A 26,689-nucleotide genomic window follows, 5' to 3' on the forward strand; every position below is an offset into this window, starting at 1 on the left:
TTGTTGCTAGTGTTGATGCTGGTTCCCAAATAAACGAAGTCTTTTACTATTTCGAAATTATGGCTGCCAACAGTAGCGTGGTTGCCAAGGCGCATATGCGCTGACTCTTTGCTCGATGACAGCAGGTACTTCGTTTTGTCCTCATTCACCATCAAACCCATCTTTACCGCTTCTTTTTCCAGCTTGGAGTAAGCAGAACTAACAGCGCGGATGTTTAGGCCGATAATGTATCCAAAACAATGAATAAAATATACAGAAAGTTATTAAATTCACCAACTCAAATATTTTTAGATTATGGATATGGCGAGAAACCAAAAACCAATTGGTTGGCTATGGTATGGTTATGGCATTAGCGTTATGGTATGGCACCATTAATCGATTACATTGATTTCCATAAGGTTGGTTCGATCAGCTGTTTTATCTGGTTATGGTTTTATGGTTATAAGTCACCATTAATTGGCCCTTAAATCAGAAAGGGACGTCATTTAACCTTATAAATGCCTTATAAAGTGTGTAAACGTATACATTTATCTGGTGCGTAAACGAACTGTAAAATTTTTTATCATTCACACAATTTGATAAATTTACGCGCACATTTCATGGTGTAAACGTGGTAAACTCAAAGCAATGCAACCTTGCAAACATAACAGCCGTCATTTATATCAGAAATCTCCAACATCAGAAAGTCATTAACAAGAATATCTTAGTAAAGACGTTTCAGTTTTGCCTTTTCACTTAATCTTGGCATTTTTTTATTTGTATAACAATCAAACAAATTTATTTGCAATAATACAGCTGATCGACAATTAAGTTTATCAAGAATATTACTACTAGCGTTTATTTAACAGCGTGTGTAAATGGATATAATTTTACACCTCAAAAATTTATATGCTTTAATGTTTTCCCCTAGAGAATTTTTTGTGTAAAAATTGATTGCACGCCTAAAAGTAGGCAGCACTGTTTCATTTCCGCTATTCTATTACAATATACCGTAATCTTTGCTACTAAATTCCACCATATGTCCTCGTAGTTCATTCGCAGTTTTTCACCGAATACTTGTTGTACGGGATCGTTGTTCTAATTGAATAAAATTGATTTTTTTCACTAAAACTTTACTGTATTAGAAAAGTGGAAGAATGTTTATAAAGATACACAAAAATAACTTTAAGCGTGAATAATACAGGTGGAATATAAAACCGAATAAAAGTAAATATGAATAGCCAACATTGTGAACAGATGGAAGAAAAATTCGATAAGGATTTCAATTCACTTGCATACAATATGAACAAAGACAATACTATTTGTGCAATTTCATTAGCGGAGGTGGCAAAAAAGCTTAAAGACGTGGAGGAGAATGAATGCGGGGATGAAGGTCAACAACTTGACGAGGATGAAACGATTTTTCTTCAACGTCATTGCAACAATCAATCGAGTGTAAGCAAAAGTGCAGCTGAAACAAAAATGGAGGAGACAACACCCACCCAATCATCAACCTCCACACCTTCAACTAATTCTGCACAATTAACACCACGCACATACAAACCAAAGGCTCATGCAAGTAAGCAAAATGAAATGGAAAGCAGGAGGAAAGAGCAAAATGAAGACGACGACAACGAAGATGGCGAGGCGGAAGAAGAAGAATTCAAAGTAAAAAATAGTAATGTGAATTCAACGCTCAACAATATTGAAAATACAGAGCACAATTTCTTTGCTAATGCATTTAAAGACACTCATCCTATTTATGGTGATGATGAATTAATAACTCCTGAGAATTTTGGTGATCATGCATCACCACATCCGCTGAGTGAACGTTGGTCACCGTTGGGGGCAAATTATGACGATGCCATGAGTCCTAATTCTGAATTGTTAAGTCCTGCATCTGAATTGGAGCTTTTGAGTTCAGATAGTCAGGACAAGCAGGAATTACTGCGTAACGACGCCAAGGAATTGGTACGCTTGAGGAGTATGGAAGATGAGCAGGAATTGTTAACGAGTTCTTTGATGGCATTGACTTCACACTTCGCTCATGTGCAGCTGCGTGTGCGACAAATTGTGGAAGCTCCATCACATGAACGTGATCAATTACTTAAGGACTTGGAGGAATTCGCATTTCGTGGCATACCGGAGGTAAGTATTCGAGAAAGTATTAGATTCATATATTTACTAAACTGGATGGGTTTTCACCAAAAAGATTCGACAATCCATGGCACTGTGAGCTTAGACACTATTTTACTAAAAGCATCTTAATAAGAGGGTCGCCACGTGTAAAGTTAGTTTGTGGATCTACCATACCTAGCGTTCATTGCCGAGCACTTCACTCCGGTACTAGCCAGTAGAGGTGGAAAACTATCGATAGTACGGACTATCGATATACGCCATAGAATCGAAGGGCACTATCGATTTATCGATACTATCGAGAAATTATCGTAGCGGCAGAGAATCTCTTATGGAGCACACCTGAGTTCTACAAAAAGACAAAAGTGAAGATATTTGGGAATTGATGCTGTTATTTTTGTAGTTATCGTCGACTAAAACAAGAATTCTAATTTTCAAAACAATTCCAAAGTTTCGAGTTACCTGTAAAAATAGGTTTTTATATTCAAAAAGATTGACGCAAAGCAATGCGGCGGTTGCAAAAAAAATGGCGTATAGTTGTGTGGACACAAATGTACATACTGTAACCAAAGAGGATAAATACAATAAGAGCTGCCACTCGTTATTTTGTGGCGAGTATCTCGCTGGAAATTGAAAAAATTGGTTCCGAATGTTTTCTGAGAGGAACATTTTTAATTGTCTTGCATTTATCCATGCCGTGTAGGCCCCTTGTGCAACTGTGATTTTTGGAAAGAGAATTAAATTAGTTAATTAAATACGAAAAATAAACACAAATACCCTACGAAAATGTATAGAAGACATTTATAAACATCTCGCCCAACCTCTCAGTATACATCGAGTAAATGGCAAAAAAAATAACGAGTGACGGCTCTTATTGTATTTATCCTCTTTGCTGTAACGAACTTACTGCAATTCCGCTTATATGCAACCTTCCGCTAACGTTCGAATCACTAAACTGTTGAATAAATAACTCCAATATTCGATAATGCAAAATGATCTTTATTAGACTACTTTCAAAATAACACTTCAATTGCTCGACAGATAGCGTGCTTAAATCAAACTGACTTGTCATGCCTCAACTGTTGCCACTTTTATACTGTCCGGTTTCCTCACCGACATATTTCTAGGCGCTTCTATTTCCAGAATTTACTAGTTAGTTATCAGCTATAAATTTCTCAGCTATAACTACAGATGCACGATATTATAGCTTCTCTCATACCCCATTCGCGTGTATATGTGAGTGATACTTGCACAATTATTGCATACTTTTGGGAGTATCTCAGATATATGCATGTGGTTGTGCGTTGCTTCTCCGCTGCGTGTACGTACATATGTGTAGACATAATGACTGATTGGTTTGTGTAGATACAAGTGACTGTCTGCTTTATTGTTGTTGTGGCTTCATTTACTCAGCATCAGACTAGTGATATGAGTATCACTTAGTGTCACTAATATTCGTCACAATACGTATTAATTCTTTTAAATATGAAATTCAAGTCATTGCAGGTGTGTAAATATTTTGGAGGAGTTTGGAAAATTAAGGTTCCTGTTCTAGTCGACGATGCCTTCAGAGAAAGCAGTATCATCTTCCAAAACCGAAAAATAACCATGCACCCCTCCGAAACCGAGGGTGGGATCCAGAACATTTTCTGCATTAGCGGTTTTTGTTAGCGCTTATAAAAAATCACACTGGGTTGGATAAACAAATCAAAGATCAAATTGAATCTGAGCAAAATACCTAAGTATTAATAATCCGAAAGCGGAAAAAAGCTTTATGTCTATCAAATAATGTTCACGAAAAACCGGAAAATGACCCCGGACCACTCCGAAACCGGGGGTAGGATCCATAGTATTAGTATAAAAATTACACTTGCCGCTCCTACACCTTTATTGGATTTAAATTAAATACATGCAAAACCTTTTTCTACACCAATTTTCTTTCTATGTACAACAACCACATGAAAACTGTTAAATTCAACTATAAAAATATCTCCACACAGAGCTTACATCTTGGTGTCAAGACGCGTCGTTTGATACCCATCCCGATATTTTCGGACGCGTATTAGCATTCGACCACTGTTCTAGATTTTTACTACATTTTTTTGGACGTCTATTAGCACACTTGCTAACGAAGCCAGCCCAGCTTTTGAGGCAGAAGCTTCTTTTTCGCCATCATGTTTCTCTTTTGAGGTCGAGTACAAAGCACAACGTGGAGATGATCCCACAAATTGCTTGTGTTGCCGCTTGATTTGAATTCCTTTTTTCAATAAGAACAAATAGCGGTGGGTATATTTTTATTCGATTTGGAAAAATTATTCGAAATAGCAGACATCTTTACTTTCTCTTTTGGGGACACGCTATCCATTTTTTTGACGATGTATATAAAGAATCGTGAACTTCTTCTATATAACATTAAATTTATAAGAGTACTAGAAGACCCGGCAGACGTTGTCCTGCCCTAAATTTGGCCAATCTGCATACATTTTAATAAGCTTTTTCCGTCTGACTCTGCCCTCCCCCCTCTCCACTTTTTCCTAATCCTTTTATTCACTCCTCCCTCCGTCTTTTTCGCTTCATCTATCTCCATCTTCGTCTCATTATATCTCTTTCTCAATATCCTTTTCTCTTTTCTCTTCTTTCAATTTCTTCTCATTCTTCTGCATCCCTTATTGCCTGTCACAGAGGATGGTATATATTTTATTCCAGTCCCAGTCCCAGTCCCACTCCGATTCTCAGTCCCAGTCCTAGTCCTAATCCCAGTCCCAGTCCGTCTCTGGATAATATATTACTCTGTACTAAAGCACTCATCAACAGATTTCGTTTGATATCCATATTGTATAAACACTGTCTAGGCATTCACTGGCCCACGTTTTGGCCTATATCTCGAAACCCTAGTCACCCAGGGGTATGAAAATTACCCTCTGCTAAAGCACTCATCCACAGCTTTCATTTGATATCCATATTCTATAAACACATTCTAGGGGTACCCGGGTCCATGTTTTGGCCTATATCTCGAAACCCTAGTTACCCAGGGGTATTAAAATTACCCTCCAATAAAGCACTCATCAACAGCTTTCATTTGATATCCATATTCTATAAACATATTCTACGGGTACTCGGGTCCACGTTTTGGCCTATATATCGAGATCCAAGCTCCCAGTCACCTATCCTATATTTCAAGTTAGATCAAACTACACCCGGGGTGTAAAAAAAAATTCGAAATCGGTTTAGTAGTTTAGGAGTCCATTGGCCTCAAACATAGTGACAAGTGTTTTTTATATATTAAGCTAACAATGCGAAAACTCGTTCCAATTTATACGCGTGTTTTACACACTTCTATCGCTTCTGAAATTTCCGCTCATTTGAAAAAGTTAAAATAAGTGCTACCAACATGCCAGCATAACATAAGTTACCAATGCGTTTTTATATTATATATAAACTTACAATTCCTCCACTACAATACTTTAAACGATAGTTTCGATAGTCATAAAACATCTATAGTACCATCGATAGGTAAAGACTATCGATATATCGATACTATCGTCGATAGTTTTCCACCTCTACTAGCCAGACTGACTTGAGCTTGGGGTTAGCGGATGTTAATGCCTCTTACGAAATATTTCAAGCCCCATATGGTCTGGGGTTTTAACAAGAGATCTTCAAACTAAACCTCCTCTGAGGAATAACGTGCCTTGTGCTTACTTATTTTTGGCGCTCTCCTAGCAAAAGTTTGGTTCAGGGATGATAAATGGATTTTTTCATTTTGTACCAAACGAGGAAAAAATTGTACCAAATCATCCAAGAATGTACCAAAAGTCTTCGGATGTAAATTTGAACCAAACTAGAGCCATATTCTGCTTCTTTATCCAAAAATTGTTTTTAGTCAGGAAATATTTCATAAAAACATTTTAGTCACAAAAGATTTAGATTCAGGTATAAAAGTTGACAAATTGTCGCCTACATCTATACTAATAACCAGGGTCGTGCGAAAGGGCGACGTTTTGTGGGTTCAACACCCATGGGCTTACAACGACTGAATTTTTTTCATAAAAAGTGGTAGATGGAAGAGTGCATTTGTTGACTGATAGCCAATAAATATGGTAAATGTTTCTCTTTACTCCCGTTTATATTAATTTTTATCGCAAAAATAGTCTTGACAATAACGGATGCCTACTATGAGCGATCTTGTATAGTTGGTTGCTAATAAGCGAATGCACTACGCAAACCGATGCATCAAGTGATGTGCGCGATTATCGCGCTCTCACTAACACATCTGCATTTCTAATTTGCCGATGCCTGCATTGCATTAACAGTTCTTCTTCTTTGAGTTCTTTAAATACCTCAGTTGACAAAAAGCTTTTTTCGTATCTATATTATGACAGCTAAGTTAGTTGATTTCATCAAGTCTTTAGTTTTTATTAAATTCGAAACTTTGTTTATTTGAGGTCTATTTCTACACTTAGTTTTAATTAAATTTTGTATAGAAATATCCTCTGTACGTTTGTGGATGAATGTGGAATCGACAATATGTCTTGAACTATTCCCTAAATATTGGAAAACATTTCCGCATTTAATTTATTTTGAACTGATCTTAATTCTTCCCAAAAGCTGCATATATTTAAATTTTTTAAGGCTCTCACGCTCTGCTAAATCCATATATGTAATACTCCTATATTGCTAATAGAAAATGCTCGCAATGTGTTTTGAATTCGAAATCAAAACAAGACAGCCTATAAATTTTTTTTGATTGTAGCAGCATAAGTGTGACAAGAAAAAATTAAAATTTAGGTACATTCGATTATTGAATACAAAAACAAAAACGTTTAAAAAGCAATATATCGGCACTCTGATGTTTGGGAATGTACCTAGCCTTTTGTAGCAATATAGGAGTATTACATATATGGCTAAATCTCGAAATTCAGAATTAATTTTCTCTATTTTATCAAATGCAAATTTCGGAAACAAGTCCATAACTAAAGGCACAATACTATTTGTTTCACCGCTTAAAATAGTTTCTGGTGAAAGCTTTGCAGCCCACAACAAAGTTTTATTATTCAAATTTACTTTCTTTAATAAAGTACTACAAAATTGTATATAAAATTGTTTAGCACAGCTCTTAAATATGTGTACGGCGTCTTTTTCGAAAAGGTTGTTTGATACAATAATATCCACATTAACACCGCAGTAAACTTCATCTGGGGTTAAGTGATTTTCGTCTGAATCAATATTTAACATCCAAATAGGACTGGAATCTACATAAAATTTTTTTATAAAATTTTTAATTTGGTAATAAGTAAATGTATCCAAATATTTTCGGACTGCATTTCTATATTCACATTATTTATTTCATTTAAAATATAAGAAAGAAATGTAAAATATACTTTATAAATAGGACTTTGAAAAATTTCATATATAAAATTAATATTTTGATTACTGCTTTTATTTTCATATACGTAAAGATTTAGATAATACTTGAGGGCATCCCATTGCTCAAAAGTTCTATCTATGACTGCTTGTCTAGAAAGCCACCTTGTGGGGGCGTACCTTAGTATAACATACATATCTGTACCGAAATATTCTTGAAAACTCTGAAAGTCTGCCCTCGTGTGGGGGAGGCTGTTACAAAAACGATAGTTTACGCCTTTTAAAAATGTATAAATTTTGTTGGGAAATACATCACAAGCGGCAATTGAAGCTAAATTTAAAATGTGACAAACACATCCATTAACATGCAGATTTGGAACAACTTGCTTCAGCCTTGCTTGCACTCCGCTTTTTGCTCCCATCATAACCGAGCAATTGTCGGCAGTGAAACCAATTATTTTTCAAGTGGTATTGAATGGTCTTTCAAAGATTCAATAATGACATTAAAAATACCCTTCGTGCTACTATCGGTCAAAGGTATCAAATCTAAAAATCTATCAATGCACTTTTTATCAAAAATTCGAATCGAAACTGCCAAATTTTTTGATATACATACATACATATTGTAACGAATGTTAGCAGCACTGAGCGATGCTATCGTCTCTAAGCCGATGCTAAGCAGTGACGTGATGCACATCAATAATTCAATCATTATGTATCTACATAAACGAAACAATAACTGCGTCAACATATATGTACCATGTACGTATACGAGCAGCGGAGAGTCAAGGCACTAACACATGCATATATCTGAGAAGTTTGAGAGCTACTGCACTAGTAGATTCTGGAAGCGCCTAAAAGATGTATAAAATTGTGCAATTTTAGTTATAGCTGAGAAGTTTGAGAGCTCATGGACAATGCTAGTAGATTCTAGAAAAATGCGAACGAGGAAACCAAAGAGTATAAAAGGCAACAGATGTAGAGGCGCTGCAATTCAGTTTGATTTGAGTTGATCAGCAGTTACGACTAAGACGATATCTAGCGAGCAATAGCAGTATTATTTTGAATAGTAGAGTTTCATTTGAGCTATCAGTTTGGTTATTAAGCTATTCGTTGCACAGTTACTGTTGTGAAGTATTTTAATAAAGGCCATTTTTCCATTATTCAATATTGGAGTTATTTATTCAACAGTTTAGTGATTCGAACTTAGCAGAGGATTGCAAATAAGAGGATTTGCAGCAAATTCGTTACAATTGGTGTCAGGAGAGGAATTGTTGAATAAATTCCAGAGGACAACAAGGACATGGCAAAGTTCAGTGAATTAAAGATCCAGCAACTAAAGAAGGAGTTGGAGAGCCGTGGATTGAATACAAGCGGCGTTAAACTCGAACTTCAGGCACGGCTACGAGAGGCAATGGAAGCAGAAGGAATTGATGTGGACGAGTATGTCTTTTATCCTGATGAGGACGAGACAACAGCAAAAATTGAAGAGAAAAATGAAACACCGCAGACAATGGCGAACACAGACCTGAACATGATGTTGGCTGCAATATCGGCACAAATGTCCGAAATGTCATCACAAATTTCTACACAGCTCGAAGAACAGAAGACATATATGGCATCCCAACTGGAGTCGCAAGAGACACGTATAACATCTAAGATGGAAGCACAAGAGGAGCGCTTATCATTGCAGGTGGCGCAAATGTCTTCGCTGTTGGAAGCACAGGAAGCAAGGGTAACATCAAAGCTGGATGCACAGGATACAAAAATTGTGCAGCTCGAGGACAAAATTGATGCTGAGATAGAAGCTTTGAGAGGTCGTATACAGGAGTTGAATTAAATCGCCCAACAGTCTCAGCGAGTAATCCAAAGGTAAAGACTCCATCTTTTGACGGCTCTGTTCCTTTCCAGGTCTTTAAGCTACAGTTTGAGAAGACCGCAGCAGTGAACAACTGGAATGTGGAAGATAAAGTTGCCGCACTCTTCGTAGCATTGAAAGGACCAGCTGCCGAAATCTTACAGACTATTCCAGAGTACGAACGGGACAGTTATGACTGCTGTAGAACGGAGATACGGAAGCGAACACAGGAAACAGATATTTCAAATAGAATTGCAAAACCGCTACCAAAAAGCTAACGAGACTTTGCAGGAGTTTGCTTCGGACATTGAAAGATTGGCTCATCTTGCAAATGCGGATGCACCCGTGGAATACATGGAAAGAGTGAAGATTCAGAGCTTTATAAATGGCATACGGGACGTCGAAACGAAGCGAGCCACATACGCGAACCCAAAGCAAACATTTTCTGAAACGGTATCCCATGCATTGACTCAGGAAACGGCGTCATTATTGAGTAAACCAGCATACAAAGCTCATCGTGTGGAAGTAGAAAGGCCAGAGTGGGTAGATACAACTTTGGAAGTTCTGAAGGGATCACAACAGAAAAATGCCGGAGTTATGAAATGTTTCAAGTGCGGTAACCCAGGTCACATTGCACGTCATTGCAGTAGCAATTCCAATAGTTCCAACAATGTGGGTGACCGTAAACGCAGAGCTGAAGGAGACGAGCATATCTCCAAATCCACTCAATCGTTAAACTAAAGCGAGTCAGCCACAAGGGGCGACAGCTGGCTCCCTCAATTGAATGCCCCATAATCTCTATCTCGCAAATTGGAAGAAGGTCAAGCAATCTTACTGTCGGAGGACATGTGGATGGAAAGGAACGTTTACTGACTGTAGATACGGGTGCATCCCATTCCATCATTCGATCAGATTTAGTTAACAAGAAGATAAGACCATTGCTTGGAGCAAGATTACGTACAGCCACGGGAGAGGACACCCAGGTAATTGGAGAAGTAGAATGTGAAGTAGCAATTGGGAACGTCACGGTACTTCACAATTGTATAGTGGCAGGCATTGTTGATGAAATTATAATTGGAGTGGACTTCTTAATCAACCAACGCATCAAGATCGATATGCAAAGCAAGACGATGCGATATAAGAACATGGATGTGCCACTTAATTTCGGCTACGAGAGAGGCTACAGCAGTAAACGAGTGCTGGTGGAAGAGAGTCAGCAAATACCACAAAAATCAGAAGCAGTCATCTGGGCAAAGGTTGATGGAGATTGTGGGACAAACAAATTGTGGGTTGTCGAAGCAGCAAATAAATCAGCACTGAACATACTTGTAGGAAAAACCCTGGCTATGACAAAACAAGATGGGCGTATTCCGGTAAGAGTACTTAATGAGTTCAAGTTACCATTCAATTTGACCAAAGGAGCTATTTTGGGAAGATGCCAAGAGGCCGAAGTAGTTATTAACTGTGAACAGCTCCAGGAACACGTTTCATCTAGTAATACTGATCTTTCAAATGATATCACGACATGGACGCATGGGCTAGAGGAAGCCTATCAGAGTAAGGCAAAACAACTGCTCATAAAATACGCGAACATATTTGACCAGGATGGTTCCAAACCAGGCCGCACCAAGGTTGTGAAACATCAAATTGACACTGGAGATGCGAGGCCGATCCGTCAACCTCCACGTAGTGTTCCACTGGCGAAGCGGGAAGTTGTGAGTCAAATCATACAAGAAATGAGTGACAGCGGTGTCATCGAACCATCAGCTAGTCCATGGAGCTCACCGGTAGTACTTGTAAAGAAGAAGGATGGGAAAATGAGGTTTTGCGTGGACTACCGAAAGTTGAATGACGTTACGAAAAAGGATAGCTACCCGTTGCCAAGAATTGACGACACTCTGGACTCGCTATCTGGTACGAAATGGTTTTCCACACTGGACTTGAAAAGCGGCTACTGGCAAGTTGAGGTGGAGGAAGATAAAGAGAAAACAGCCTTCAGTGTCGGTGATGGTCTTTGGCAATTTACAGTGATGCCTTTTGGGCTTTGTAATGCACCAGCTACTTTTGAGAGACTCATGGACCAGGTACTGAAAGGACTACATTGGAAAATTTGCTTGGTGTACCTGGACGACATCATCGTATTGGGCAAGAGTTTTGATGAACATCTTAAGAACTTGGAGGAAGTTTTCCAGGGAATAGCTGGCGCTGGTCTGAAGTTAAGTCCCAAAAAGTGTACGCTGTTTAAAAAGGAAGTAAATTATTTGGGCCACAAGGTAACGACAGAAGGTGTCTGTACAGCGAATGAAAAGATAGAGGCAGTAAAGGATTGGCCAAGACCAAAGAATCTGCATGAATTGAGAAGTTTCCTTGGGCTGTGCACATATTACCGCCGATTTGTACCAAATTTTGCCAGCGTAGCCCATAGTCTCCACGAGCTAACAAGGAAAAATAAAGCTTTTGAATGGAAGAAGGAGCAAGAAGTAGCTTTCCAAACATTGAAAGAGCGGTTGTGCACTGCCCCAATGTTGGCATACCCGATTCCAGGAGCAACATTTATTCTAGATACAGATGCGAGCGGATATGCTATAGGAGGCGTTTTATCACAACTGGTCGATGGACAAGAGAAGGTAGTTGCATATTACAGCCGTTCAATTGGAAAACCAGAGAGGAACTATTGCGTTACACGGAGAGAGCTGTTGGCATTGGTAGAGTGCATTAAACATTTTCACAAACACCTCTACGGCCAGCGATTCCGTGCCAGGACAGATGACGTAGCGTTGAAATGGCTTCTGCAGTTCCGTAATCCAGAAGGACAATTGGCACGGTGGATCGAGCGACTACAAAGCTATGACTTTTCCATTGAGCATCGAAAATGTAGTACCCATGGAAATGCTGATGCAATGTCACGAAGACCATGTAGTCTGGAATGCAAGCACTGCTCAAAGGCCGAGGCTAAAGAAGACATTATAGATGTCCGGCTAATGACTATAACGTGTACGGATGAGTGGGACAAGGAACAACTAAGAAAGTGTCAGCTAGAAGATACAGATCTGTCACATGTTATGCAAGGGCTCGAACGAAACGAAATACCAAGCAGAGAGGAGATGTCAGCAGAGAGTCCCATTGCGAAGTCATATTGGGCACAGTGGAACAGTTTAGAATTGATATCCGGTTGCTTGCATCGAGTATGGGAGAGTGAGAATGGTCAATGCAAGAAGAAACTGATAGTTGTTCCCAGGAAGAGGATTCCTGACGTGCTCAGCGAGCTGCACAATGGTCCAAGTGGAGGTCATCTTGTAATCACGAAGACACTCGAGAAAATTAAGCAGAGATTCTATTGGGTTGGTTGCCGTCAGTCGGTCACCGAGTGGATTGCCAACTGCGAGGTATGCAACAGAGCGAAAGGGCCCAAAACCCGAAGTCATGGCCAGTTGAAGCAGTATATTTCAGGTGCACCATTTGAAAGGATCGCCATGGATGTCGCAGGTCCATTTCCTACTAGCAACCGCGGAAACAAATACGTACTGGTGGTTATGGATTATTTCAGTAAATGGCCAGAGGTATACCCAATCCCAAACCAAGAAGCAGAAACAGTAGGAGAAGTGGTTAAAAACCAATGGGCTGCAAGGTATGGTGTACCAATGGAGTTACATTCTGACCAAGGCAGGAATTTTGAATCAGCTGTGTTCCAAGAAATGTGCAAGAAGTTGGGCATTCGAAAAACACGGACAACTGCATTGCATCCTCAGTCAGATGGTATGGTGGAACGCTTCAATAGAACATTGGAGGAGCATTTAAGGAAAGTAGTAGACAAGTACCATAAGGACTGGGATACACACATATCATTATTCTTGATGGCCTACCGATCGGCAGTACATGACACAACGGGCCAAACTCCCGCAAAGTTAATTTTTGGCAATGACCTTCGACTGCCAGCTGATTTGAAGTATGGGATAGATGCCGATGCGGAGAGGAATGTTAAAAAATCCACTGGTGTCTTGGAAGAAGAGCTGAGAGAGATACACGATCTGGTAAGGCAACGAGCAAAGATTATGAGTGACAAGATGAAAGCAAGGTACGATAAAGCAATTAATTCGGAAGGGTTTCAGGAAGGAGATTTGGTGCTGCTATACAACCCACAACGAAAAAAAGGTTTGTCCCCGAAATTGCAGTGTAACTGGGAAGGCCCATACAAAGTTGTAAAGCGGATCAACGATGTAGTGTACCGCATACAAACAATTGGAAAACCACGAACCAAAATGAAAGTGGTTCATTTGGAGAGGCTAGCGGCTTTTAGATCGAGACGATCAGACTTAGGTGGAGGGCAGTGTAACGAATGTTAGTAGCACTGAGCGATGCTATCGTCTCTAAGCCGATGCTAAGCAGTGACGTGAATGCACATCAATAATTCAATCATTATGTATCTACATAAACGAAACAATAACTGCGTCAACATATATGTACCATGTACGTATACGAGCAGCGGAGAGTCAAGGCACTAACACATGCATATATCTGAGAAGTTTGAGAGCTACTGCACTAGTAGATTCTGGAAGCGCCTAAAAGATGTATAAAATTGTGCAATTTTAGTTATAGCTGAGAAGTTCGAGAGCTCATGGACAATGCTAGTAGATTCTAGAAAAATGCGAACGAGGAAACCAAAGAGTATAAAAGGCAACAGATGTAGAGGCGCTGCAATTCAGTTTGATTTGAGTTGATCAGCAGTTACGACTAAGACGATATCTAGCGAGCAATAGCAGTATTATTTTGAATAGTAGATTTTCATTTGAGCTATCAGTTTGGTTATTAAGCTATTCGTTGCACAGTTACTGTTGTGAAGTATTTTTCCATTATTCAATATTGGAGTTATTTATTCAACAGTTTAGTGATTCGAACTTAGCAGAGGATTGCAAATAAGAGGATTTGCAGCAAATTCGTTACAATATGTATATCACTCGTTTCATCTATTACACTGGTCGACGGCCAAAATTTACCAGAGACGCCGTTATGAAATTCGTATGTAAAACCACGCCCTGATTTCGAAAATCGAGTTCATTTTTGATTCTATGGTACCGTTTTTGAGATATTTGCAATTTACCGTTATTCGAAAAAACCAAAAAGATGGCTCCCTTTAATTACGTATATCTCACGAACGGGTCAAGCAATTGCAAATAAGTTTACAGAATCGGAAAGACTATAAAATTTGCTATAAATGCATCATACATTGTTTTTTGCTCAACCATATAGTTTTCGAGATATTAGCTCATCATTTCAGATTTTTGTTGTTTTTTTTATGAAAAAATATGAATAAAATTACTTTTTGCGAGGGCAGCATTCCAAAACCACGACTTTTTTTCCAAATATTTTTTATTTACGTAAAGCTCTGTTTAATTAAAAAAAAGATAGGCTATCATCGAAGAAAATCGATGCAAAACTACGTAAGTTATAAGCGATCAAATAAAAATGAACTCAACTTACATACGAATTTCATAACGGCGTTTCTGGTAAAGAAAAAAAAGTTGAAATTCGTGGTCCAGTGTTATTAGAGCGTAATAATTCTTCCGACAAAATGCAGTTATGTATTGATAATTTTCTGGCCCTGTTATTTGAGTTATTATTTTCTGTGCTTTAAGTCTATTGATGCAACATTTTTTCACAATTTTAGTATCAGCTATGCTATTTTTAAACGGTTTTATTTAGCTTGAGTTGACAGGCAGGCCGCATGCACGGCCGCACGGCCGTTGTGAACGAATCTTGTAATTGAAATTTAAGTAACTTCCCGATAAGCTACAAGCTTGAAACTTGGAATATAGTTCAGAACCTGATGACAATGCAATAATAAGAAAAAAATCGCCGCTAGGTGGCGCAAGGATCGAGATATTCACAAAAATCGTATTTGTGGTCCGATTTGATTTGGTCCATATTTGGAACACATAATACATACATGAATAGAAAGCGACCTATGATGCCCGATTTGGCACATATCTGGAACAAATATTGCATACAGTCCAGTAGAAGTGACATCAAAATATTTTGGAGTTGGAGGAGGGACAAGCATACGTGGCGCAGAGTCGAGTAAAGTCTTTGGAAGTATTATGTATTGAGGACTTAGGTTGTAACAAATTGTCAGGAAAGAGTCCTTGTAATAATGAGTCAATAAATGAAATAAATAGAATGAGAAATAATAGGCAATTAAATAAAGACTAAAAACTTGAAAATAAAATAATTAAAAAAAAATTTTAAGTTAAACGGTTTTATTGAAAACAATACTTACATGAAATAATAATAATACGAAAAGCTAGAAAATAATTAGGTAGGTCCTAGGTACTAGTCATCACAATCCTTATCAATCTAGGGCGTTGATCAGACAATTAAATAAAAGCGTTGGACGCGTCATATTTCTATTGATAGGCATAAGTAAAACCAACTGAAACTTAATCAGGTTATGCTACGCCTCACATTTTTAGAAATTTCACGCGCCCAATGCTTTTATTTAATTGTCTGATAAACGCCCTAGATTGATAAGGAGTGTGATGACTAGTACCTAGGACCTACCTAATTATTTTCTAGCTTTTCGTATTATTATTATTTCATGTAAGTATTGTTTTCAATAAAACCGTTTAACTTAAAATTTTTTTTAAATTATTTTATTCATAAGCACATTTAAATGATCCATAATTGGCAATGGCAAATTGTGCTCGGCAACAAAACAACTTAACTATATATTTTCTTCGAAAAATTTAAAATTTTTTTGTACACTCAGAGCTGCTTTGCAAATGACTTGAAGTGTAGTGCTGTATTTTACAAAAATGTACCAAATATGTCAATGTAGTACCAACGTACTTTGAGGAAGCAAAATGTACCAAAAAAAGTACAAATGTACATGATTATCATCACTGGTTTGGTTATTGCAGTCCTATGGCACGCCGCCAATGTGCCTCTCAGAATACTGAGCTTAACTCTGATATAATGCGAATATCTTGCAAAAAATGGTTTAGGCCCGATGAGTTCTGCAGCCGCTGCTCCTCTCTTCTTGCTCATTTCCGGCCATACCTGCACGATAATCTATATAAACGCATTCCAGGACTATTGAGTCTTCAAATATCAGATGAAGATTGTGCTTTGAGTAAAAGTCCAAATCTACGTGTTTTCTTGTATTTTTATATGGCTATCGTCAACATATGCGTCTGAATTTTCCGGGCGTCAGTTTAAGTTTTCCTTGGATCTCCCCGTCTTTAGTCCATACACGACTAGACTAAACAACTGGCATACTGAATAGATAACATAGAATGTATCCAGGAAACTATCTCTACAAACTAGTAAAAATTGCTCTTCCCTTTTTTCAGCCCATTGTACCCGGAGCAGGGGGAACTTCGAATAGCCAATCATCAGCCACCCACTCACAGGCAGACGATGAAGCGGTGCGTAAAAGACAATTCGAACTCATCGAACATCTAAAATGTCAGCTTAGTGAGCTAGAAAAATTGGCCTACGAATCAGGAGCACCTGTCCTCCCACAACACATCTTACTTGAAAAACAAAAAATCATTATTGACGAGCTTAAAAACAAACTAAATTTACAAGTTGATGAATGTGATCTGCCCGAGCTAAGTTCCGAAGAGCTGAAGAATCATGTCGACAATGCTATCGGCGAATTTGTCGGACCGCTGCGTATGAAGGAGCAATTGGTGGCCCAGCTGAAAACACAAATAACCGATTTGGAACGTTTTATTGCTTTTCTGCAATGCGACACAGATGATACGCAATTGAATGCTCTTAGCAGTAATGAGAAGCTCAATGAACACTATAATAGCTATGTGGCCAAGAAGAAAGGTGAACGAGAACGGAAGCGGCATGCTTTGCTTCCACAGCAAGAAAGCACAGCGGCGGAAGATACAATGAATGCATTGCAACCAAATACTAGTTGTGACGCAGCACAACAACAGCAGCAACAAATTCCTGGAGAGACTTTAAATAGTAAAGCGCATAGTTTGTTGGATAAAGCTTCATTGTTAATGCAAATGTTCGCCAGCACACATTTTGGCGCTAAAGCTGATCAATTTCAAAAGAATACACTGAAGAAGACTTCAAAGGGCAATCATTGGGGGTGAGTATACATTTGCGAGGTGTTTGTGTTCCGCTGAGAGACGCATAGAAGTGAACATTTTCAAAGTTTTTCAAAGATGCGCGCTCCTACTTCAAAGGCCATTTTGTGTCCATACGTGGAGACTGAGGTGTCGGATATCTGCGTGGCGACGTAGTCGGGTTATGTTATATTAAGACACTTCCCGAAGGTTTTGGGAAGTGTTATCGATGGTGATGGTCCTGTGCCGGATATAGATCCGGTACGTTCCGGTAACAAAGCAACTTCAAGGTGCTAGCCCGACCATCTCGGGAACGATGTAGGAGTTATCAACTTGTATGCTCTTTCCACAGCTACCCAGCCTAAGGCACCCTTGGAAGTGATAAATTAATAATACTTCTCCTTCTTCTTCTTGAATCGATAAGAAGACTCCTCGAAGGTTTGTGTAGCCTAATACTTGATAGAAGCCTAATATCCCGGGGAAATACACTACATCATTGGGAAGTGCGTTCCGAGCACTCGAAGAAGCCATGCCTACAATTCGTGTCTTCGGGTCCCTTGCGGTTGAGCAACTCTTAATAAAACATTTTTTAAGTCTGAGTTGGAGTGAGAGCAGGAAGGAGAGATGATAGGGCGGAAGGAGCGTAAGTGGGAATGGATGAAAAAAAAGAAGGGAGGAGGTGGGCAGAGTAAGGGGAGTGTGGAAATTTTTGGGGAATGTGCGAAAATGCCTAAGTTTGGCTAGATGATAACTGATGATAAATTTCCTAATCAAAACTTTTATTTTTTGCAGTGACTTGCGTGCCCAACTCGAAGTCGATATTCAAGAGGTTGCCTCTCTCGCAGCTACGCTAAGTTTTGATCGTGAAAAGTTGGCTAATATGAAACGAGCATTGAAGAGTTCAAATCGTAATGTCAACACGAGCCAAGCATTAAGTACACACAAAGGCATCGTCACAATCCCACCACGAGCACGCAAACAAGCCCCTGCAACAACTCACCGCAATGAACTCAAAACATACACCGTCTCATCTGATTCAGACGACGATGACACTTTCGATTGTTATGCCTGGGAACAGCGGAATTATAGCCGCAAATCACATGGGTTACGTTTCAAAGGTGGTGATTCAATAGCAACGATATGCCGAGAGCTAACAGCAGCGGTGCGTAAAAATTTCGCCATGACTCTGTTACGACTCATACAACACGGATTGCGTGTGGAAAATGAATCGGCTACATCTAGTTTGATTATACCATTTATGCGCTGCCTCAATCCGTCCCCAATTTTCGCTGCCGAACAGGATTATCGGGCACCTGATGCTAACAGCAGCAGCTCCTCATCATTTCTATCTTCAGCCACTTTCACTTCCACATACAATGCAAATTATACGGGTACGGACTGTGATACCGACGAAAACCCAAGTGGGTTCCTTGGCACCGGTGGTTGTCGTCCAATGCATGCTTGGGAGTTAATATTGGAATATTATTATTTGAAGAATGGTGATGAATTTAATAATACACCAGCACGAAGGTTATCACAAAGTTTCAATTTGGATATTGTCGATGCAGAAACGGTAACGGCCAAGCAGAGTTTTTTGAGCGCTGTCGGCATGATTGTTGCAATGCATCGCCCGTATAAACGCAGCTACAATGCACATTTTAAGGCGTTTATTTGCGCGGGTCTCAAGTGAGTACATATTTAAATTATAGACTTTTTTCGAGTTGGTTTACGGGATAAAATTTTGTGATCGTTTTGGGACCTTTTCCGGGTAGTTTCGGGATTGTTCACGGATAATTTCGGGTATATTTCCGGGCGTAATAGTTTTGAAATTGCTTCGGCTCATTTTAATAACCAAAAAGTATTTCGGTACAATCTTCGGATAATTTCGGATTTGGTGTCGGAACTAAAAAACAAATATAAGTACTTAGTGCGACTTACTTACGAGGAGACTTGAACCGAGCTTCTCTTCCAATTTGCGTCGTGCTCCTTTTTATTTTCCCCGAACGGCAGCTGCATGATAGATGCCTTTTCACTGCAGAGGGGCGGCCGCGCTTTGACTTCGGCTTGAGCCCAGGACCTCCGGTGTGGTTGGCGGAGCACGCTCGTACCCCACCACGGTGGTCGGGACAACTTTCGGATTGTTTCGGTACTATTTTAGGATACTTTCGGAACTCTTTTAGGCCTAATTCAGGGGCTATTTCGTCGCCATCTTGGACTATTTCGGGATTGCTTTCGGGATTATTAAAACCTATTTTTGTACGTTTAGGAACTTTTAGGAATAGACTTCTTCGAATTTTCGGAACTATTTAGGGGTTATTTAGAACCATTTAGAATCGTGTTCAGGGTCCTTTCAGGATATATTAGGACTGTTTTAAGGATGATTGGGACTGCTTTGGCATAGTTGTGAGTTGATTTTTGGGAACAATTTAGGACTGTTTTTGGAACGATTTCATGATAATTTGGGACCTTTGTCGAGTTAGTTTCGGAATTGGTTTTGGAACTATTTCGAAGCCAATTCATGATCATTTAAGAGATCATTTCGAGTCTTTTTCAAGATATCATCAGGATGGTTTTCGGGAAAATGCATGGAATATTTGGGATTGTTTTAAGAATCGGAGCGCGACTATTTCAAAACCATACGAGCTTGTTTTCAACTTCATTTCCTATTTCGGAATCACTTTCGGAGCGTTTATAGAGTATCTCCGACACAGTTGGAGGTTTCAGTAGCAAGTCTCAGGGCCGTTGGGATAAAAAGCCCAATTCGAGATTCACGTTCGAGTATATTCGGGACGTTTCCTTTGTGACAGAGAATCCGGACATCAGATTTTTTCTGAGCTTGGATTTCTGCGTAAGTTAAAGTTCTCGTAATTCTTTCAGCAGGAGAGGAGCCTAAGCTAAACAGAGGGATAAGCACGTGGGATTTTGTGTGAGAATTGATTGATTGTGATGTGTCGATGTCCGTAGTATTCGGGTATTAGGTATTTACTAAGTTGAAGGTAAACTAGTCGAAGTGTGGATCTATTGAATATATATGCTATGGAAGCCAGATTACCAATGTGCATGATTCAGTAACCCGACCCCATCAACACAACCGCACCCTAGGCCGCTGATTAGAAGTATAAGGATACAGATACTGCACTAGAAGTAGCTACGGCTGTCATCACGATGCGGAGGTAGACCCTGGAGCTTGCGGTAATCTTCCATAGTGGCTCAAGTTAATATACGAATGCAAACGATTTTTTAAATTAAATGTGGAGTTGTGCAACCAGGTGCCATGACCGAGGCGGTGATTGTGTTCACTTCCACGATCAATTGTGCCCAACGGCATGTAACAAAAGTTTCTTTAACCAGTGTGCAGGTAGGGCCAATACACAGAGAAACTCACGTAAAACCCGTCATAGCTCTTTTACTAACGTATTGCGTCTCTTATTTCCTTGTTTTGTTAAAAAGTTAGTGCATATTATAACGACCTTCAATTAAGTGCGTTTTTCTTCGAATATCGCTTGATGTACTTATTATTATTTGACGATTTCTCAACTTATTATTATCTGTTAGTTTTACTGACTCCTTAAATAAATACGCGCAAATACTACCTAAGACCTAGTTTACATATAACGCGATTATCTTCATTTTCGTACCTAACTCCTAATCGTTAATTATATTGTGGCGAATTTTAGCATCACTAAGCTGTTAGTAAATAAAGGCACAACAACAAAAACATTCAGCACGCTGCCACTCTTGTGTACATGAACACATCAATTTAATCATCATTTACACACATATATGGAAGACGATGAGAAATGCATGCACACGCATAACCAGCAGATCGAAGTGAAGAGATATCTCACACAAACACACATGTAGTCATCAGACGAAGTTTTTACTCACACATACACTCGCATAACACTAAAATTACCAAGCAGAAGATACAACAATTCGTGAAGGTGAAAGTCTAGACCTTTGGAGAAATATGCGGCCGAGGCAACAGAGAGTATAAAAGCAGCGCAAGCTGAGGAATGACTAATCAGTTTGGTTTAAACACGCTATTGGTTGCGAAGTGCAGTATAATTGTGAAGTATAATTGTACTACTCCCAAAGTAATCTAAAGAAACTCCCAAAGTAATCTAAAATTGCAAAGTTAGAAGAAGTGCATAAATAATCAGAAATTCCCTAAATTCGTTACAATATAACTAAATTTCCCATATACATTTTTCCGCCGATAATTGGTAATTATGAACATATTTTAGATGCGAATTTTTGTTTCACCTCTAGAGTGTAATCTCTAATTGGAAGCACAAAATAAAAGAGAAAAGTGAAAATTTGACAGAAATATATTATTTCCCAGGATGTAACATATGTAAGCGCGTAGATTATCTATTGACGATTTAGTGTAGATTAAGCCATGTGTAAAAGTAAACTATTAATAATATTATATAATCATATTTCCCCGTAAATCACTAACAACGAGTTAAATCAAACTGATTAATTCTCTGTACGTACGCCGCCTTATATAGGCTGCCAGTATGCTGCGATTCCCTACTTGCTTGCTTTCACGACCATCTGGATTATTCATCTTTTCACATCCCCGGAAGAGCCCTAATTTTTTTTCAGGTTAGATTAGGTCAGGTTTAACTATTGGGACTGTATGAACCTCACATTGACTGATATATGTACATTAGGGTGGAGTGAATTTATTTTTTTTTTCGAAATCGCTTTTGGCTGACCTCCAGAAAGTTGCCTTTCTAGACCGGAAATAAGGTTGAAAATTGTTATTTCACTCATCGTAGTGCCCCAACCCAACTAAACTTTGAAAAAGACGGTAGATATAATTTTTTTTTTGTCATTGATTTACTTTCGCTTGTTGTTATTGTGCTCATTGATTTGAAAGCCTACTGATTTTCATGCCTGTAATACTCTTACTTATACACTTGGTTAGAAACATACAATTATCAACAAAAAGCTGTAAAACGCCATTTAAAATTTGTCGTTTTTAGTTATAATATGTAATTTTACTAAAGTTATGTATATTAAAAAAGAAATAAAATAAATATATTAATAATGAGCTTTGTAAAATCGAGATTATTTTGCTCAACTTCTTGGGGCTGGGGGCACCTCAAAACGCCATCCTACGAAAATAATATTTGGTGCTTTTGCTTAACTCTTATAAAGACAACTTTTCATTGCTAGGTCATTACAAAAAACAAAAAAACAAAAATCCATAGGGTATCACTCCACCCTAATGTACATATTTTCAATTCTGCCTTTAAAACTTATAAATAATTTTTCGTTTCAGCTGCCATCAACTAGTGGAATGGTTAAATTTGATATTCAGTTGTAACGATTTGGTGGACACATATTATAGCACAAATAGTTACGTCGCACGCACTGGCTTTCGTGATTCGCTGCGCTCCATTGACACTCTAACAAAATACGATTTTGATTTGCCTGTAGATTTGGCAGTAAGACATTTTAGAAATCTTTAATTAACATTTACACATTTACTTAGTGTGAGCTAATAGAATATTAAGTAAAAAAAAAGCAAACAAAGAGGGTGCTGGAAAAAATGTCTTAAGCATCGTTCCACTCATGTCAACTATTTTCATATCCTAATAATAATATAATGTTAATATAATATAATAATAATAATATGTCTGCGTATATGTATGGAAGTAAAGTAAACAGCAAGCCATATACTACATACATAAATATATAATTATAAACGAATATTGTATGATATCTATTATGCAAACCAATCAAATTTCTTCCAAATTAGTATGAGCATTTATTGATGTGTTGTTATTGGCCAAGTGTTTCGATGAAATCGTCAAATAGGTATTTGAGAAGCTCTGTGTGTTTATTTTAAGATTTGATATGAGTAATTTATATAAAATACAAGAGGGAAGAACAATTAAGTCCATTTTCTATGCTACATACACTAGTTTAATATTGTATCTCAATACTGTAAAATAAAAATATATTTAATAAATAACTATTGCCTAAGTAGCCATATTAACATAACTGTAATAAAATTTTAAATAAAATTTAATAAATTAATTTTAGTTAGCTTATCACAATTGTGCTGTAAAAGAATGTTTGTTTTACTGTTTATAGCTATGATTATTTATAAATCACCCTTTAGACTAGATTTACATAAAAAAAGTATTTTTCATAAAATGTAATACAACGTCCTTACGTGATATTTATTTAATATCGTTCTCATTTCAATACTTTGTTCATGAAAATCTTGGTGCAAATCGACGTGCCACACAAAAATAAATTCTATTCTAGAATATTCCCTTATATATATAGCTTTTAAACGTTTAAACGGTTAAGCGCCTATTAAGTAAGTAGTAGTGAACAGCGGGGGCATTGTTAAATAAAGCGCTGCTGAAAATCCAATGTAACTAGGCTCTATTGATGCGCGCCTGTAAATATACTACACAATTTGGATCGCAAAACATGATTTGTGTACCTATTGCATTCCAAAAGCAATAGATATTTAGCATTGGATTCTCCAAAAAATTATATACGGCTTTGCATTTGCTACGTCACCGCAAATACGCAACCTCAAAAACCGTAGTTTATTTTTGCTGATGCGTTGCAAACTTGTGATATAAGTTATATATGACCGATCTCTACGATTTTTTTAGACAACATATTTTGTAATATATGTAAGCATTGTTTGAAATTCGAAGCTTCTATCTGTTAAAATGGGGCAGAAATTACGAAAAGTGCCAAAAAGTACTCTTATACTCCCTACCTTTATAATCATCCCGGAATATCCCCCAATTGACCCCGAGAGAGTCCCCAAAGTCATGCCGAAATGACATCCAAAAGACCCCGAGGGAGTCCGCAAAACCATCCCGGAATGACCTGGAGCACAGGATCTTCGCTGTGGTAGGCGGAGCATGTTACCACAACACCACGGTGGCCGCCAAATTAAATACATAACTTGACGTTTGCAAGTGGGCCTTATATAGCCATCTGGATCGAGGGGATATTCATTTAATTCAGTTAAATCATGATCGGCCAGCTGCGATAGCAGACAATAAGTGGAACGCAAAATAATCGGAATTTTGCCAATAAATGTTTTTTGATTTTGTGTGCAATTGTTAACCTCACCTACCCGTGGCGAATCCTGTTTCATTAACAGGCGAGGCTCTGGTGACCCCGAACTCCTTATGGATCTAGGGGGTTGGAAGGGGGTATGGCCTGGAAGGTTTCATGTGGTCATACCAAATCGTTCCCGAAATGGTTGGGCTAGTAGCTTTATGGTGCTTTTTACCGGAACGTACCGAATCTGCATTCGGCAAAGGACCATCAACATCGATAACACTTCCCAAGGCCTTCAGCGAGTGTCCCTATCGCTACAACAACAACAGGCGTGAGTACCCAGTATTCGTGAAGTTCGATGTGAAAACATAAAGGACTACCTACATACGTCTAGACTATTGTTTTAAAGCTCATTCAGGGGTTGAAATTAAACCACACTAGAGTTTACTTTATTAGAAACAAACAATTGCAGGCTTTTTGAAAAGAGCTTCGTCGGCTTCTTATCGGTAACAACATAAACCGATAAGTTATAGTTCTATTATCGGCTTATAATAGATAGCGATTTATTATTGCTAGTTATCGATTGGTTATCAGCTTGTTATCGCCAAGTCATCGGCCTCTTATTGAGCTCTTATCGGCTAGTTAAGAATGCTTGTTAAAAATTGTGAAAGTGTTACTTTACGTATCGCACGTCGATTTGTATGATTTGTATTGCTAAATAAAACTTCATTATTCCACGATCGCTTAATAAAGGCTATCGTGAATAAGACAAGTGTGATATCTTCGGAATAGACGTCACCTGACTTTTAAAGTGACTATCGTGGTCTCATCCTGTATTTATTTATCACCCGCCGAAGATAGCCGACCCTTTGCGCCGCCGTATTCAACATCCTGTCAAAACGAGAAAAAATTACTTTCCTGAACATCCTGTCACGCAGTTGACGGATAAGACATCACACTTGTTTTGTCCACAATTATAAAACCTATAACTAAAATAAAAACATATATAATATAACCATATACAAATACATATGCGTATGTAATATATACATAGTTATGTAAATGCAATATGTATTATATGTATTATATTATTATATTGTAAATATTTAATAAAGTAGCTTATGCAAAATGTAAACTTACATCTCAAATGCAATTGACTAAACTCATTTCTAAACTACTCCAATGCCCGAAGGATTGGGCTTAGAACTATATTTTACTAAAATTAATACGAGCATTAGGCCACTTTCTTGATTGCCCACTGATTTTCCATAAAAATGTGTGGATTCGATTAAAGATTTGAAGCTTGGCATATGTTTCAAAACCCGATGCCATGCAACGTATGTGAAAAATGCCGCTGGGTGGCGCACGAATCGAGATATTAGTAAGTTCAAACGAAATTTGAAACCTTGCTGCTTACTTGTGCTTACTTTCTAGTTTTAGCGATACAAGGATCCTTAGTCTTCTCGTGACGGCATCACATTCGATAAAGATGTATTCTGCATTCTCATCCTCACTGTCGCAGAACCAAACGAGATTGTTAGACCATATGCCTACTTTGAGTATGTGGCAATTTAATCTGCAGTGATTTGTGAGTACGCCTGCTAAAATTCTTAAGCTCCTTTTTAGGAGGCTAGTTATGGCTTTATATTGCTTTGTATTATATCCTTTTAACAGTGCTACCTCCTGCCTGAATTCTTTTCTTATTGTGTGAGCCCTTTTTGCCATGATAGGCTCCGACCCTATACGTCTTTCGTCCGCTGCCTTTCTGGTCAGTCCATCCGCTTTCTCGCTTCCATCCATTCTTCAAACTCTACATGCACTCAAGGAATGTTGATGTTCTAGTCTCAACTGACTACATATAGTGCCTTGAGCGCAGCCTGACTGTCGTTGAGTATAACGTTTCTTTTATTTGTGTAGCCTTGTTGCAGGTTGCTCTCCGCACTTCGGCTTATGGCAACCTCGGCTAGTGTCCGAATGATATGGATATATTAGTTCTGGATATCGTAGATTCCCGCTGCTATGCCCTCTGGTGTCTTCGAGCCATCCGTGTATCATATGAGAGTGTGTGATTTCATACACTTCTTCAGTTTATTCTCTGAAGCGTCCTTTTCGTTTCTGACGGTGCTACCATGTGGTTCAAAATCCCAAGAACAAGAGCAGGTTACAGTTTTGGCAAACAAAATTTAAGGGTTACAATATAACTGCATTAAGGGCG

The 26,689-nt window shown here is 38.4% G+C and overlaps 1 protein-coding gene across 1 annotated transcript; it reads left to right on the plus strand.

The window, feature by feature from the left end:
* The first annotated feature begins 852 nt into the window (after window positions 1-852).
* LOC137251247 (RUN domain-containing protein 1) lies at window positions 853-25,500 on the plus strand. Its single transcript, XM_067785529.1, has 4 exons — window positions 853-2,127; window positions 16,684-17,444; window positions 18,214-19,107; window positions 22,715-25,500. Exons 1-4 carry the CDS (start codon window positions 1,213-1,215, stop codon window positions 22,902-22,904), a joined length of 2,760 nt encoding a protein of 919 aa, XP_067641630.1. The 5' UTR covers window positions 853-1,212; the 3' UTR covers window positions 22,905-25,500.
* Window positions 25,501-26,689: the final 1,189 nt, after the last annotated feature.

The sequence above is a fragment of the Eurosta solidaginis genome, chromosome 4 (assembly GCF_040869045.1).
Source record: "Eurosta solidaginis isolate ZX-2024a chromosome 4, ASM4086904v1, whole genome shotgun sequence".
In the NCBI taxonomy this organism is placed as follows: domain Eukaryota; kingdom Metazoa; phylum Arthropoda; class Insecta; order Diptera; family Tephritidae; genus Eurosta; species Eurosta solidaginis.

What these genes read in the sequence shown, in the direction of transcription:
- LOC137251247 (XM_067785529.1), top strand. Translation starts at nt 1,213, where the DNA reads ATGAATAGCCAACATTGTGAACAGATGGAAGAAAAATTCGATAAGGAT. An exon ending in TCAAAGGGCAATCATTGGGG is followed by an intron (nt 17,445 to 18,213) that starts GTGAGTATACAT and finishes TATTTTTTGCAG; the next exon opens with TGACTTGCGTGCCCAACTCG. An exon ending in TTTATTTGCGCGGGTCTCAA is followed by an intron (nt 19,108 to 22,714) that starts GTGAGTACATAT and finishes TTTTCGTTTCAG; the next exon opens with CTGCCATCAACTAGTGGAAT.